This window comes from Triturus cristatus, chromosome 7, assembly GCF_964204655.1.
Source record: "Triturus cristatus chromosome 7, aTriCri1.1, whole genome shotgun sequence".
Lineage (NCBI taxonomy): Eukaryota > Metazoa > Chordata > Amphibia > Caudata > Salamandridae > Triturus > Triturus cristatus.
The window spans coordinates 166472777-166486746 of NC_140590.1; the positions used below are offsets into that span (position 1 = coordinate 166472777).

Here is a 13970-nt window from a genome sequence, read left to right on the forward strand (position 1 = left end):
CTTGGCTCAGACATATTCATCACTGGTATAAGCTTCTTTTTAACCTGGACCCATTTTTAATGCCGGACGAAGCTGCCAGTATATCTAAATCAGAGCTTAAGGTGACCTTTCTATGCCATTCAAAAAAATCTTTTGTTTTTTATTGTGAAAATAATGCGAGTGAAGGTTTTCAGCCATACTTAACGGAAGTTTCAAGAAACTCTCACCGTTTTGTCCTTACTCGTTTAAGGTTTGGTATAGTACACCACCCTGTGTCTTTTCCTATTATTAGGCAGCACAGTAACACTCTATGCCCCTGCGACGACATATCCAAACAGAGTTGTTGTCATTTTATGCTGTTCTGTAAATTTTATAAATTTTTAAGAAGGCAATTTTTAAAACCTATCTTTTTAAAGTATAATGTTCGGTCTACTAGGATTGCGATGAAGTTAATGTTTACTTTGGGAAGTGCAGATATATGTTTTTATGTAGCTACTTATATTTTAAAATGTATGGCCGCTAGAAATTCTATTGTTATCTAATCACTCGGTATTCTAGCAAGTTGCATTTGCCACTTTGTCAAGTACAGTGATATTTGTACATGTTCCGACACGAGAACTGCCCCTTATATAGTGTATTTTGCACATCATCTAGCACCTTAGCAACTAGCATATGCTAATTTATTGAGTTCATCAGAGCCCTCTCTTCTTGTATTCATATCGACAATTCCAATATGTATTGGTATGTTAGAGGAGATTGCATCCTAGCTAGCATGTTTTGTGTACATTTAATGTATTTGGTCTATATTCCTTGTCCCTTTTATTGTTTTCTTGTATGATTGCTGTATGTTTTATATTTTATGTCTGCTATATGGTTGTGCAAACAAACCGAATAAAGCATTATGAACTGAACTCAACTGACTAGGTGCATTAAATACCTCGCGTTTTGTTGAATTTCAATAGGCCACACCTGCCAGAATTGAACAGGGTAAAACAGCACAGTATTTAATGTAACATTCTGGTTTGAGTGTAGTTCACAAAAAACTCTGAATAGGTGCTATTTATCATACCCAATAACTCAGATTTTTTCTGGTGTGATAAACAGCGCCTACTTTTCCGACACACTCATAATTGGGCTTATGTGTTACTTGACTTTCCTCAGACCTTAGCATGATCCTGAGTCACCCAGACCTTCTCGCCACCTGATATGATTGTACTTTTTATTACGGCAATATATTATTTTTCTTGGTTCCTCGCCCCATGTATGGTTTTTCACCAGATTACATATCTGTAAGGATCTCATTTACACTGGAGAGGTAAAGGGAAACTGGCCAAAAATCAGAGGACATCCTGGCCGGCCCACTCTCGGCCCCACTAACGGGTGGTGGGAAACCATCTAGTTTCTAATGCAGAAGCCAAGTCTGGGCCTGATTTAAGACAAACCTTCCTAGCACACCTGTCACTGCAGAAACACATTCTACAACCTAGGGGAGGGCTTCTGAAATGTTTTCTACCTGTGGCTCCCATGCAAGGCCTGGCGTTCTCGCGGGAAAAATAAATAATCACCTAATACCTCATGGATATTTGTTCTTTCTTTTACAGCAATAACCTTCTGCTTTGGGAGTTTATTTCTGGAAAACAAACAATGCCATGCTGTTCATCATTACTTGGGGGCCCACGCATCATTGCACTATCAAGGAGCTCTTTCAGTAAACATTTGCACAGTTAAAGTGGAAAACTCTAAATTTAGTGCCAGGTCCCAGCAGGGCTTATTGAGGCAGAGCCTCTGCCACCTGACGACCTCCCAGCAAGACCTAAATAACCCCCTAAAACTTACTGCAAGAGAACAGAGATGTTGGGGGAGAGGATGTGGCTTAACGGCTAGAGCAGCAGACCTTGAAGCTGGGGAACCAAGTTCGAGTCTGGCAGGAGGCTCACGCATCCTGTGATTCTGGGCAAATCCCTTAATCTCCCCGTGCCTAAAAATGAATGTCTTCGTCTGTAAACTGGTGCTCCTGTAAAGCGCTCTGATACCTTCGAGTTGAGTTCGTGCTATATAAAACTAAAAAAAAAAGAAAATACAAATAAAGGGGGGCAATGATATGGGCACCTCTGTGTGAGAACATGGTTGTAGCCTTTCTGAAGCCCAGATGTTACACAGACAATGCATACAAAATGTAAAAAATGAAGGCCTTTTATTGGCAAGACATTGATATATACTATTTTATTAGACACAAAAGAAGAATTACCAGTGTGTTATTCCGTGCAGAGATTTTTATTCCTGATTAGACAACATGGCTGCCACCTCCCTGTGCCAGCCCAGGTTCTGGCACCAACACTCATGACATTTGGAAAACAGTCAGAGAAGCACAGTTAAAGGCACAGTATCACAGTAATGCAGGGCAGGTTGTGGCCCATGGTTCGATGCCCCCAAGAACTAATCTCAAAGATGCTCCAACCAATCACCTACATCGTTTGTGTGGTTCAAAGCAAGTTCTGGACAGGTTTTAAGGCCAAACAATGACACATTTTTAGCACTTAAAACATCTTCCCAAATTCCATTTTAACAGCCAGAAATCTGCTCATCATAAGTTTTCTCCTGCGGATCGAGTGCATTTTAGAATGTTCGTGATTCACGATACCCAGAAGTAGCTACAGATACGCACGCAAATTGGTTTGCATCCACACTACTTTACTTATCCACAAGCTGCTGGTGTAGGGATAGTGGAACTACGCATGCGCACTCCTCTACACAGGGAAATATTTTCCTAGTGGAGAATCTCCTATTCTACTGATATGCCAAAAATTTGAGGTGGCTTGGTGTATTTTCTAACACAATGTATACAGTCGGTGACGTTTTGCTTTGCACCAGGCTTTGCATCTGCCAAAGGGAAGTCACGATTTACAAAGGAGATCTTGCGAGTTAGAAATTACCATCGGACTTGCAAAATGCCCTTTGCAACTGACTGAGATTCAAGAGGAGAACTCATGGGAAGAGCATACCAATCAGGAGGGGGAACTAATTGGAAGAGCATACCAAGCAGGAGGGTGAACTCATGGGAAGAGCATACCAAGCAGGAGGGTGAACTCATGGGAAGAGCATACCAAGCAGGAGGATGAACTCATGGGAAGGGCATACCATTGGTAACACGCGGGTGAATTCATGGGAAGAGCATACCAAGCAGGAGGGTGAACTCATGGGAAGAGCATACCAAGCAGGAGGGTGAACTCATGGGAATAGCATACCAAGCAGGAGAGTGAACTCATGGGAAGAGCATACCAAGCAGGAGGGGGAACTAATTGGAAGAGCATACCAAGCAGGAGGGTGAACTCATGGGAAGAGCATACCAAGCAGGAGGGTGAACTCATGGGAAGAGCATACCAAGCAGGAGGGTGAACTCATGGGAAGAGCATACCAAGCAGGAGGGTGAACTCATGGGAAGAGCATACCAAGCAGGAGGGTGAACTCATGGGAAGAGCATACCAAGCAGGAGGGTGAACTCATGGGAAGAGCATACCAAGCAGGAGGGTGAATTCATGGGAAGAGCATACCATTGGTAACAGGAGGGTGAATTCATGGGAAGAGCATACCAAGCAGGAGGTAGAACTCATGGGAAGAGCATACCAAGCAGGAGGGGGAACTCATGGGAAGAGCATACCAAGCAGGAGGGTGAACTCATGGGAAGAGCATACCAAGTAGGAGCGTGAACTCATGGGAAGAGCATACCAAGCAGGAGGGAGAACTCATGGGAAGAGCATACCAAGCAGGAGGGAGAACTCATGGAAAGAGCATACCAAGCAGGAGGGTGAACTCATGGGCAGAGCATACCAAGCAGGAGGGTGAATTCATGGGAAGAGCATACCAAGCAGGAGGGTGAACTCGTGGGAAGAGCATACCAAGCAGGAGGGTGAATTCATGGGAAGAGCATACCAAGCAGGAGGGTGAACTCATGGGAAGAGCATACCAAGCAGGAGGGTGAACTCATGGGAAGAGCATACCAAGCAGGAGGGAGAACTCATGGGAAGAGCATACCAAGCAGGAGGGTGAATTCCTGGTTCGCGAACACAACTCTGGCTCCAAAGTGGAAGCTGTTCCTTGCCTGGTCCTCTTTCAGTGTGACATATCAGTTGAGAGTTAATCACACACCTGAAGCTGCAATAAAAGCTGCAATACCCAGAGATAAACTGTACCTTTTATGAAAATGCTCAAAGTCAATGTGTGCATTGGCCAGAAGCAGTATGGCTCCATGAGTGAAATAAGTGCATGAAACTGAGCAGGTGCAGAAGACAGCTTCAGGTCACATCAAACATTCCAACCAGATGAACAGAGAAAACTAAGGATTAAGTAGACTGTAGTGGCAGTGTAGAGGTCACATTATTGGTGTTTTTATATGACCTCATAGTATCAGTTTAACGTGCTTAATTCGTGTTTGTCTTCCCAAACAAGTAGTTAATTTTTATTTAATGGCCTCGCGAGTTAATGAGAGGTGAGGCAGAATTTGAAAAACTCTTTGCCAATATCCCAATGTTTTTCTAACAGATAGCTTAGCTTGTGCATGTAAAGATTAATGAACTCTCCCAATGCACTGGGAGGGTTCTTATTTAGTTCACCCATCCAAAGAGTAAACAAATATGTTTAAGCTTTTATGTGATTTATTTTAACTCAGTGTGTCTTAAGAAATATGATGGGGTTCATCGAATAGCTTGAATTCTCCCCAGTCAGGTGACATCCTAATGTAGTTTCTGAGCTGTCTAAAGTAGGTAAAACCTAAAAACTGCAGATGAAAATGAATTTGGCCAACTCAAGAACGATGGCTATATTTTGGAGATATAAAAACATTCTTAGATCTACATTTGTAATATAGATGACTTCACTGTGGACGTTTTTGAGGTTCACGCACAGTTATCGTGATTTTAACATAAATAAATGTAATTGTATTGAAAACAGTAAGTGGTTGCTTTGAGGATCACTTTCATGGTTTGGTCACATAGGATCTCTTCTCTGAATCCTCTGCACAGAGGTACAGATACAAGAGGGGCAAAAAAGAGGACTAGGCAGAAAAATGTACTAAGCCTACAAAACCTAAATACTTTGAGGAGACCTTGGATATGTATGTATGGGGCAACAAGAGTCCATTAGGCATATGCCAATATAAAGAGCCCTTTTTAGTTGATGTTAAATATACCAAGAGCCCATGAGAACAATGATGTTATTTATTTTGATTGAAATAAACTTTGTAAGCTGATGCATATCTATACCAGAGTATCAACCCTTACATTCAGTTTTACAAAATGTATCAGCTATTTTATACATTGTCCGGGTTATACAAGATGGTGTCCAGGCAGGGTGAAGAATGTATGTCCTGCAGGCATTACGAAGGTTTTTTTTTAAAGAAAATGACGTCTGGTATGGTGACGATACGCCAAAGCCTAATTATTTTAAGTTCCTTTGCACTTAAAGTTTTTATCAAAATTGAAAGAGGAGAAGTCTTACGGCTTTAAAATAACGACACAACATGAAATTATTGACACATTGTACTATTGAACATGGGTCTCTTAGAGAGGTATGATTAAATTGGGGGCTATGTACTGAATTAGTGGAGCATTTTGAAAAATTGTTGTATTTATTTTATTCCACTTTTTGCTATAAAATCGTTCAACTACCTTTTGGACCTTTTAAGGAATAAATTTACCTATTATGAATAATCAGAGCAAGAAAGTGAGCTGACGCATAACACTGTTTTTGTTCAAATCCCTACTTAACTGGGCAGAGATGATTTGCTGAGAAAAAGATTTAAAAAGCTAGGAAAGTTTTTTTTTAATCAATAGAATAGAACGATGATCTCCTTCTGGTAAATTTTGTTGATGTTGGTTTTTGAAGGAGTGCCCGTAGATTTGTATGTCAATACGGGGATTTTATGGAGACGGCTCAACACAATATTTAAGGCATTGCTTGATTACTCAGTGTGGCCACATTGAAAAGGTTCCAGATTATTAGTCAAAAAACACTTTCAGAACTGCTATGCTTTCTGCTGTGGAATCCAGGTCTAGCTTCCCCAGAACGTGTACTAGAATGAGCAAATATTGTTCTAACCGCCTCAGATCAACTGAGAGTCTTTAATATGTTACAGGAGGGGGCAAGGACCTCCAGTTCATTTACAGATTTGATAATAAATACAACTGATTCCAAGGGCACAGGTATTCTGAGGAGTCAAATAAATCAGTTTCAGCTTCTAAAAATAAATAAATAAATACATATAGCAATATTCAATATAGGTAGAATGCAATATGAACCGTGCTGACATGTAAGTACACTCACAGGAGCGTAGTGGAAGACACTGCAAGGTACTCAGTGGCTCCATTTGGGGCTTTAAGAAAGCTTGGGAAAATGGAGGGGTGAAAGTGGAGGGAAAAATGAGAGTAAAAGGAGCTAGAAAGAGAGGTAGAGGAGGAAGAGAAAGGAAAGAGGCAGAAAATAAATGTATGCAGCAGGTAGAAGTGATTGCTCCACTTTAGCGCCTTGCAAATGTGAACTTCTACCAAAATTCATGGTGGGATTTAATCAAATATTCTGGAAGGTAAAATTAAAAAGCATACTGCCCCAGTAGTGAAATATGGCATGAGCATCAAAATACCCATAGGTAAAGAGAGAGGGTGATCAATAGCAGCCTTTTGCCTTCCATTACACAGCCTATCCTAGCAAGCAGAGGGCAGAAGCAGCACATTTTGGGCTCTATGATTGGTGGAAAAAACACCAATAAGAAGGCCTGAAACAGCACAGATTGCATTCCCTGCATTTAACCAGGCAAAAGGACTGAAAGAGGTGGCACCTGTAACAGGCATTTCCCGGGGCAAAATCAAATCATTCGGCCCAAGACTAAGAGTGGATGGGAGTAAATGAGTAGGTATGCACAATAAGGTGGGTGATGGGAGAAAAACTGCAATCTAACAGGAAGGCTGCAGAGCATCGTGAGGCGGGAGTTTGGAGAGGGATGTTTCACAAAAAGAGGGGTGATAGGAGAGAAACTGCAATCTAACAGGAAGGTTGCAGAGCAGAGTGCGGCTGGAGGTTGGAGGAGGATGTTGCGCAATAAAGGGGGTGGTGGGAGAGAACCTGCAATCTAATAGGAAGGTTGCTGCAAAGCAGAGTGAGGCAGGAGGTTGGAGGAGTAAGTTGTACAATAAGGCGGGTGATGGGAGAGAAACTGCAATCTAATAGGAAGGTTGACATATAGAGTGAGGCAGGAGTTAGGAGGAGGATGTTGCACAATAAGGTGGGTGATGGGAGAGAAACTGCAATCTAACGGGAAGGCTGCAGAGCAGAGTGCGGCAGGAGGTTGGAGGAGGCTGTTGCACAATAAGACTGGTGAAGGGAGAGAAACTACAATCCAACAGTAAGGCTGTAGTGCAGAGTGAGGCAGGAGTTTGGATAGGGATGTTTCACAATAAGAGGGGTGATGGGAGAGAAACTACAATCTAACAGTAAGGCTGTAGTGCAGAGTGAGGTGGGAGTTTGGAGGAGGCTGTTGCACAATAAGGCGAGTGATGGGAGAGAAACTGCAATCTAACAGGAAGGCTGCTGCAGAGCAGAGTGAAGCAGGAGTTTTACCATTCATTTAAAACAAGTGAACTGATACGCCTCAAAAAATGTTTTTCAAGAGGAAGAATGAGATGAAAACATTGCGTTGTACCAGCATACAGCAATTTGGTCGCATACTGCTGTGATACTTGAATCATAGCCAACATCTACGTGTACATAAAGGGAGGCTATTAACTAGCCATGGTGCCACATATACCTCACACGCAGAGTCCCACCTTAAAACACAGTGGTGCCCAATAAAATCTTCTCATGAAGGAAAATTTAATTTCCTGTGGCCTATTATTCCTGAGGTGGTCATGTTGGTGGTAATCATTGACTTTAATTGGCAGAACTTTTAAACTAACAAATATATGTACATTCACTATGTAGGGGGATGGAAATGCAGAGATTGACATAGAGGTTTATACTAAAACTATGACCAGAGAGAACAGAATGTGCGTGGGTGATGAAATGTGAAGAAAAAGACTACATATGTAGTGTAAGAGAAATGCAACATGTAAGACAAGTAGAATCAGTAAAATAGAAAATTGAGTGAGGTAAAGAGTGTTAAACTGAAAGACAGGTAGGTGGAAAGGCTGTCTAGGAAAGTATGGATCAAATAGGATTTAATGTCGGTGCAATCAACAAGGTCACCCCAACGTGGTCATCTCAACACACATACAAATTGGGAGTGGACACTTTGCAAAAGAACAGCTGTTGATTGGCAGTGGGGTGAAAGATGAATTGAAACAGTTGTGCTTGGCTCTACACCCACATCAAAATGACCTTGTTGGTTTCACCCAATTTATGAACATCACAACGCCCAAATCAAAACAATCCCAGGCTGATCACAAATCAGTAACCAAGCTGATTCTCAAACAATCCCACACTGATGAAAGAGAACAGAACCAGCCTACTCCCTTCTTATACTGAGACATGTTAAAAAAAGGTGCAGGCAAACATTTCACAGAAATGATCACATATCACAAGGATGAGGCGATTTCACAGAAATCATATCTTTGCAGTGTGCAAGGGACTCAAGAGGACAAAAGCTCAGCTTGGGAGATGGTCAGGAGTAAGTCCTTTGGGTATAAGCGGATGGTTAGTTTCTTTTTGACTGACGTAAGGCGTTGCTGAGACATGCCACGTTAGTCCTATTTCTGTTTCCTTGATATATTATGAGTCTCTATCAGTCTTACTAGAGACAGGAGCAGACTCCTGCTCACTTATTACACTAAGGGCCTGATTGTGAGTTTGGCGGATGCGTTACTCCATCACAAACGTAACGGATATCCCGTCCGCCGTATTACGAGTTCCATTAGATTCCATTTGATATAAAGTAACTCGTAATGCGCCGGATGGAGAAACCCGACCGCCAAAGTCATAATCAGGCCCTAACTGTGAGCGTAGAGATGGGCATATTCTAAAGGTCTAGTCTGTTACATCTACTGACTGTTTCAGTATATGTTGTTATATTACGGGCCCAGTAGGAAGTATTTAATATAAATACTTTCGCAGGCTTTGTCATGGAATGCATGCTCTGTTGCCGCATGGGTGGTGGTTGAGGGTTGCATACAGATGTCTATTCCCAGCCTGAGCTGTTGTCCTTTCGGTTCCTCTCGCACATCCAATCTCATTTGATTCAAACAAGCAGAAGGAGGTCACATAACACAATGCAATATGTCGCTCCTACGATGAATCTGGAAAATACAGATGTGAAGAACAGTGCGAACTAACATTCAGCTCCTTCCAAGGAGATACAACAATATCCTTCCAACCGCAGGAAGGCTGGGCTGGGACTAAGAAAATAGTCCAGGTCTGGGGCGTTCCTATAAGGACACAGACCGGTGTCGAGATGATGACATCGCACGGCTTCTCTTCAACATGTGCCTGATCTGTCAAAAGATACAAAGACAAGAAGAGGTTAATTGAATTATAGTGCACAGGAAGAGTGGAGCTTTGGAAAGGGCAGGGGGAAATTTGACTCTAGAGATAGTATACTGTTCATCCCCAGGACATAGACACTGAGGCAACACAGGGTTAAAACCATCATTGGTGGAGCAATCTCTAAATGTGCAAGACAGGAAGAGATGGGGATAAGCCTAAGAGGAATGGAAATGGAAGTCTTATGTTTATTCCAAATAAAGGAGTAGAGTAGGATATAAAGCACTGAAGGCTGCATCCCTGTGCTGAGTCCCAAGACAGGGGGGCAGGTTCCTTCCTCTACCCTCCTACTGTTCCGCCTTCACTGTTTCACTTTCTTTATTGGGGCAAAACACCATCCCAACCACCCTTGTGTATCCAGTTTTCAAATTCATTTATGTTATCACTCATCCATGTTCCTCATTTTCCCACGTTTTTTATAGGAGCACCCATGTAACCGCATTCCTCCTCTTAAATCCTTCCCTTCCTCCATCTTTCTTTTTTGCCTTCCATTTTTTTTACTGCTTCAATATTACAACTATGTTCACTGACTGCTATTCTCCATGGGGACACACATTTTAATCTTTTTTTTCGATCAATGTTGCGTCTATTATTGCTGTTAATTTTGCACAACATGGCGCACAGAGTATTTTGGTCCTGGGAATTTGTTTTCTATTTTTTTTTGTTTCTCTCTGAATGTACAAACTACATAACCTACACATTTTGGATACATACGCAACCTATAGGGATTAACTACCCTATTGCCATAGGTGTTAGTGTGAGAGATTTGACCAGTTGCCATGGGTTCTAAAGTGATGGAGAGAGAAAGAGAAAGAGAGAGAGACTGCTTATCAAATTGCTTTCTCGGATCACCTGCTCTGTGGTTGCTCCAGGTGGGAGTAAATGAATGGCTTGTTCATTCTCTAGGTTCCGGATACTGGCATCAGCTCCATGCTCTAGTAGTAGCCTGATAATCTCCTCCTGAAAGATGTTGCCATTCAGGCCCGCCGCCATGTGCAGAGCAGTGTTACCATGAGCCTGCCCAAAAAATACAAGACCGTGGGTCATGTGAGGTCACAGAGCACAAGGCATGGTGGGAAGGGAGGGACTGGGAAAAGTGAGGGAGCCTCAGAAAGAGAGAGGCCCTCAAAGTTTAAGAACAAAGCGAGAGATGCCCGCAAAGGAGAAGAAACAAAGAGTAATGCAGTGAGACCTAAAGAAAAGAGGATGGATAAGAGATTTAGGTAGAGTAAAAAGGAGACAGAGAGAGAGATGGTTCGAGAATGATGCATGATGGGAACAAGATGGAGACGTAAGAATAGGGACACTAAGACCCACAATGGAGACAATTAGAGTAAAAATTCAGAACTTTTGATGGGGGAGATAAAATTAGAAGAAGAAAGCATGGAGAGAGAAAGACTAGGTGTGGTTAAGAGACACGTAGCTGGGAAAATAAGAGAGACAAAGAAACCAGGAAATACGTTGAGATGCAGAATATGTACTTCAGAAGTGACAGTTATATTTTCTATGACCTGAATCCAGGAACTCAACATCACGCTTTACCACAGGGAGAAAAAAAATTGGCCTCCTGTTCCACTGCCTACCAAAAGCACACCCAGTTTTTGTATGAGTTGCTGCTGTTTCAAGTTACTTGACTAAATGAAAGGAACTGCAAAGTGCTTTACTAATTAGGTCGAGCCTAGGCAGCGCACATGTGCTGATTCAAGACATGCTGTATTCAGTTTGTGTGCTTAGAGCCCAACCATTGCTTTTCATTTGTTTATTTCTGTGTTGTTTAAAATGCCTAGCTTTCAAGTGGTTGACATGTACTTTTAGGTCCACTTTTCATCGGGTAGCCTGGAGCAGAGACCTAGTACTTGAATTCCTCTGCATTTTTTATCTTATTCCCTGACTCAGTAACTTTTTTTTACATTCAGGACTAGCATTTTCCAATCAGCATGGCACCCGGCCCACAGCCACCGGGCTTCATTTTAACCCCATCGAGCATTTCCCACTCAACCCATGACCAGGCTCATGGACACTGGGTTTTATTTTAACCAAGCACTTCCCTCAAGTGTTTATGTTTTTGGGGCTTGATTAGCACCCTAGCAGAGTCTGACAGCTGCAGCACACCCACCGTGCAGCCGCTATTCTGGCTGCCAGGCAGACTAATGCAGTAAGGTTTCGGAGGGGGGGGGGAAACAGACAAGGAAGTCCACAGAATAACTGCACATGCTGTGAACCCTTCGTGAATTTAAAAACAACGCCCGCTTGCTAAGCTTGTTCCAAGCACAAGCCGGGTAGTTACTTTCTAAGTGTTTTTATGTTCATGTCAGACACTGTTTTCAAGCGTGCCTTTATTTTCTTTCTCGGACTTTAAAGTTAAAGGATTTTCCAGTTTTGCTTGCATGTTCCCAAAACCCCCTCCCCTTTCGCTGCTTGAGCCCTGCCAGTGTTGTTTGTTTGTCCTTTGTCTCTGTCTAAATATTTAGCCACTTCCCTGCAGATCTCCTCTCTCGCTGCTCTCTCTTTTGAGCTAGAGCATCTACGGCCTTTAGCTTTCACCATTGAGAAAGAGCATGTTTCAGGTCAGACACTCGCAGTCCCCAGGAAGCCACGCACATTCTCGGGAAGGCATGTGTAAGTCTGACAACAAAAGCAACAAAGGAGCTCTCTCTTGCAGTAATTTAGATAAGTGCTGTCTTATCATTCGAATTACATATCCTGATGCAGCCTACCATTGCTGTTCTGAGCTTGTAGACACATGTAGTTCTACATCACAATTCTTTGGCGATTCACTCTATTTGTCAACACATTTTCTTGTGCCTATATTACAGTACAACGTGATTTCTGTCTATTCGCCTGCTTGCTTTTTCTTATATAATTTCATTCAAAGGTGAAAGTCTCCTGTGTAAGATATTACCCAGGTGCCTGCAAAACCACACTGATGCACATTCAGAGAGAGTTTGCTGTGGTAAGGAGGCTTTACTCTCACTTGGCGCCCAACATGACAGTCTGCTCGCAATATTCATCCATTTCCCCATGGGTGGGATAATTGTAGCTGTTTGAAGAAATATGGTTACAGATTTAACCCCTTCTGTGCCACGCCCTTTCCCCCTCCTGTGCCGGGCGCTTTATTAGTGGGTGGGGTTCATGACGAGATAGTCTCGTCATGGGCACAGCGCGACCGTGCTCCATGACGAGTCTATCTCGTCATGGGCACTGAAGAGGTTAACATCTGGTTCTGAAGTAACAGCAAATCTCCTGATTCCTGGATGAAGTTTCACCACCCGATTAGGGGGCCAATATCTGATCAATCATTTGCAATTGGAATTAGAATGACTATTAACTGATACATAGATTTCTGACCCATAAATAGGAAGGGACGCCCTGATCATGTCCTCTCGTAGTTCTCATAAAAGAGCTTTTGTACATTGTAAAAAGCCCTTCAGTGTCGAAAACTCTGTGATCACAAAAGGGATTTCTTTCTACATCTGGTCCATTATAATTATCTAAATCAGCCAATAACTTACCAAGTCATCCTTGCTTCACTATAGGCGTGTGCTACTAAAGTCAAATGCCACCTTCATAATGCGCCACATATATGTAACTGTGTGTCAGGGAAGAGAGTTGACCCCGCCCCCTGACTTCCGCTCAGTAGCTGAACTAGTATCAAGTCAGGGTAAGCAGCACCCTGATGACACAGCACTTGCTTGTAGGAAAGGGTTTATGGGAGAAGGGCCAGCACCACAATGAGCAGCTAAGTGGAATACCGCGGGACAGAGAACATGGGGAGCCAGATATGTACATGGTCTGGGTACCTCATTCAGGACTGGAGAACAAAGGAAGGAAAGTCACATTTGCATTGATAAGTTACGCTATAAGAAAATAGAGAAATGTCCCAAAGGCAGGTTCTCTAGATGCATGTAGTAGTGGGGCAAAGTCTGTCACATGTCAGTCGACTCCTCTTGCTTTCCTTCCATCCTGAAATACTCACCTTCATGTTCACAAAAGTGTTCTGGTCCTGTTTGGGCAGCTCCAGGAAGTACGTGACCATTGGAAGATTTCCATCTTGGACGGCAAAATGAAGCACTGTCTTGTTGCTCTTCATGTCCTGGACCAAGAATAAGGAAATGAGACATTTAAAGACAGATGTATCAGGGTTGCCTACAACCTTTGCGAAGCCATCTTCTCAGTAAGTGACCCTCATCTTCTGCAGCTGGGGGTCGCTAGGCGAACTGAGGAGGCTGATCTTGACGTGGCTCAAAGCCTGGTCTTTCAAGGAATTTTAGGGGCACATTTATGTTTGCACCACACTAAGTGGTACATGTGTGACAAAAGGCTAAGTCAGATTTATAAAGCCACGCAAAGCCACATTGTGTGGTTTTGAGTGGCATCATAAATCTTGATTAAGGCAACGCAGCGCAAATTGCTGCATCGCTTTACTCTGCGGAAGGGAGTTGTTCCATGGGCATTGTGGTCGGTGTGTC

At 42.8% G+C, this 13970-nt stretch overlaps 1 protein-coding gene across 1 annotated transcript in view; it reads right to left on the minus strand.

The window, feature by feature from the left end:
• Nucleotides 1-2226: 2226 nt before the first annotated feature.
• The window catches only part of NFKBID (NFKB inhibitor delta), a 52260-nt gene continuing 40516 nt past the window's right edge, over nt 2227-13970 (minus strand). Inside the window, exons 9-11 of the mRNA XM_085615946.1 lie at nt 13478-13594; nt 10354-10518; nt 2227-9452 (exon numbers count right to left, since the gene is read on the minus strand). Coding sequence (XP_085472072.1) covers nt 9387-9452; nt 10354-10518; nt 13478-13594 — 348 coding nt within the window. The 3' untranslated portion in view covers nt 2227-9386. The remainder of the gene's footprint in view (nt 9453-10353; nt 10519-13477; nt 13595-13970) is intronic.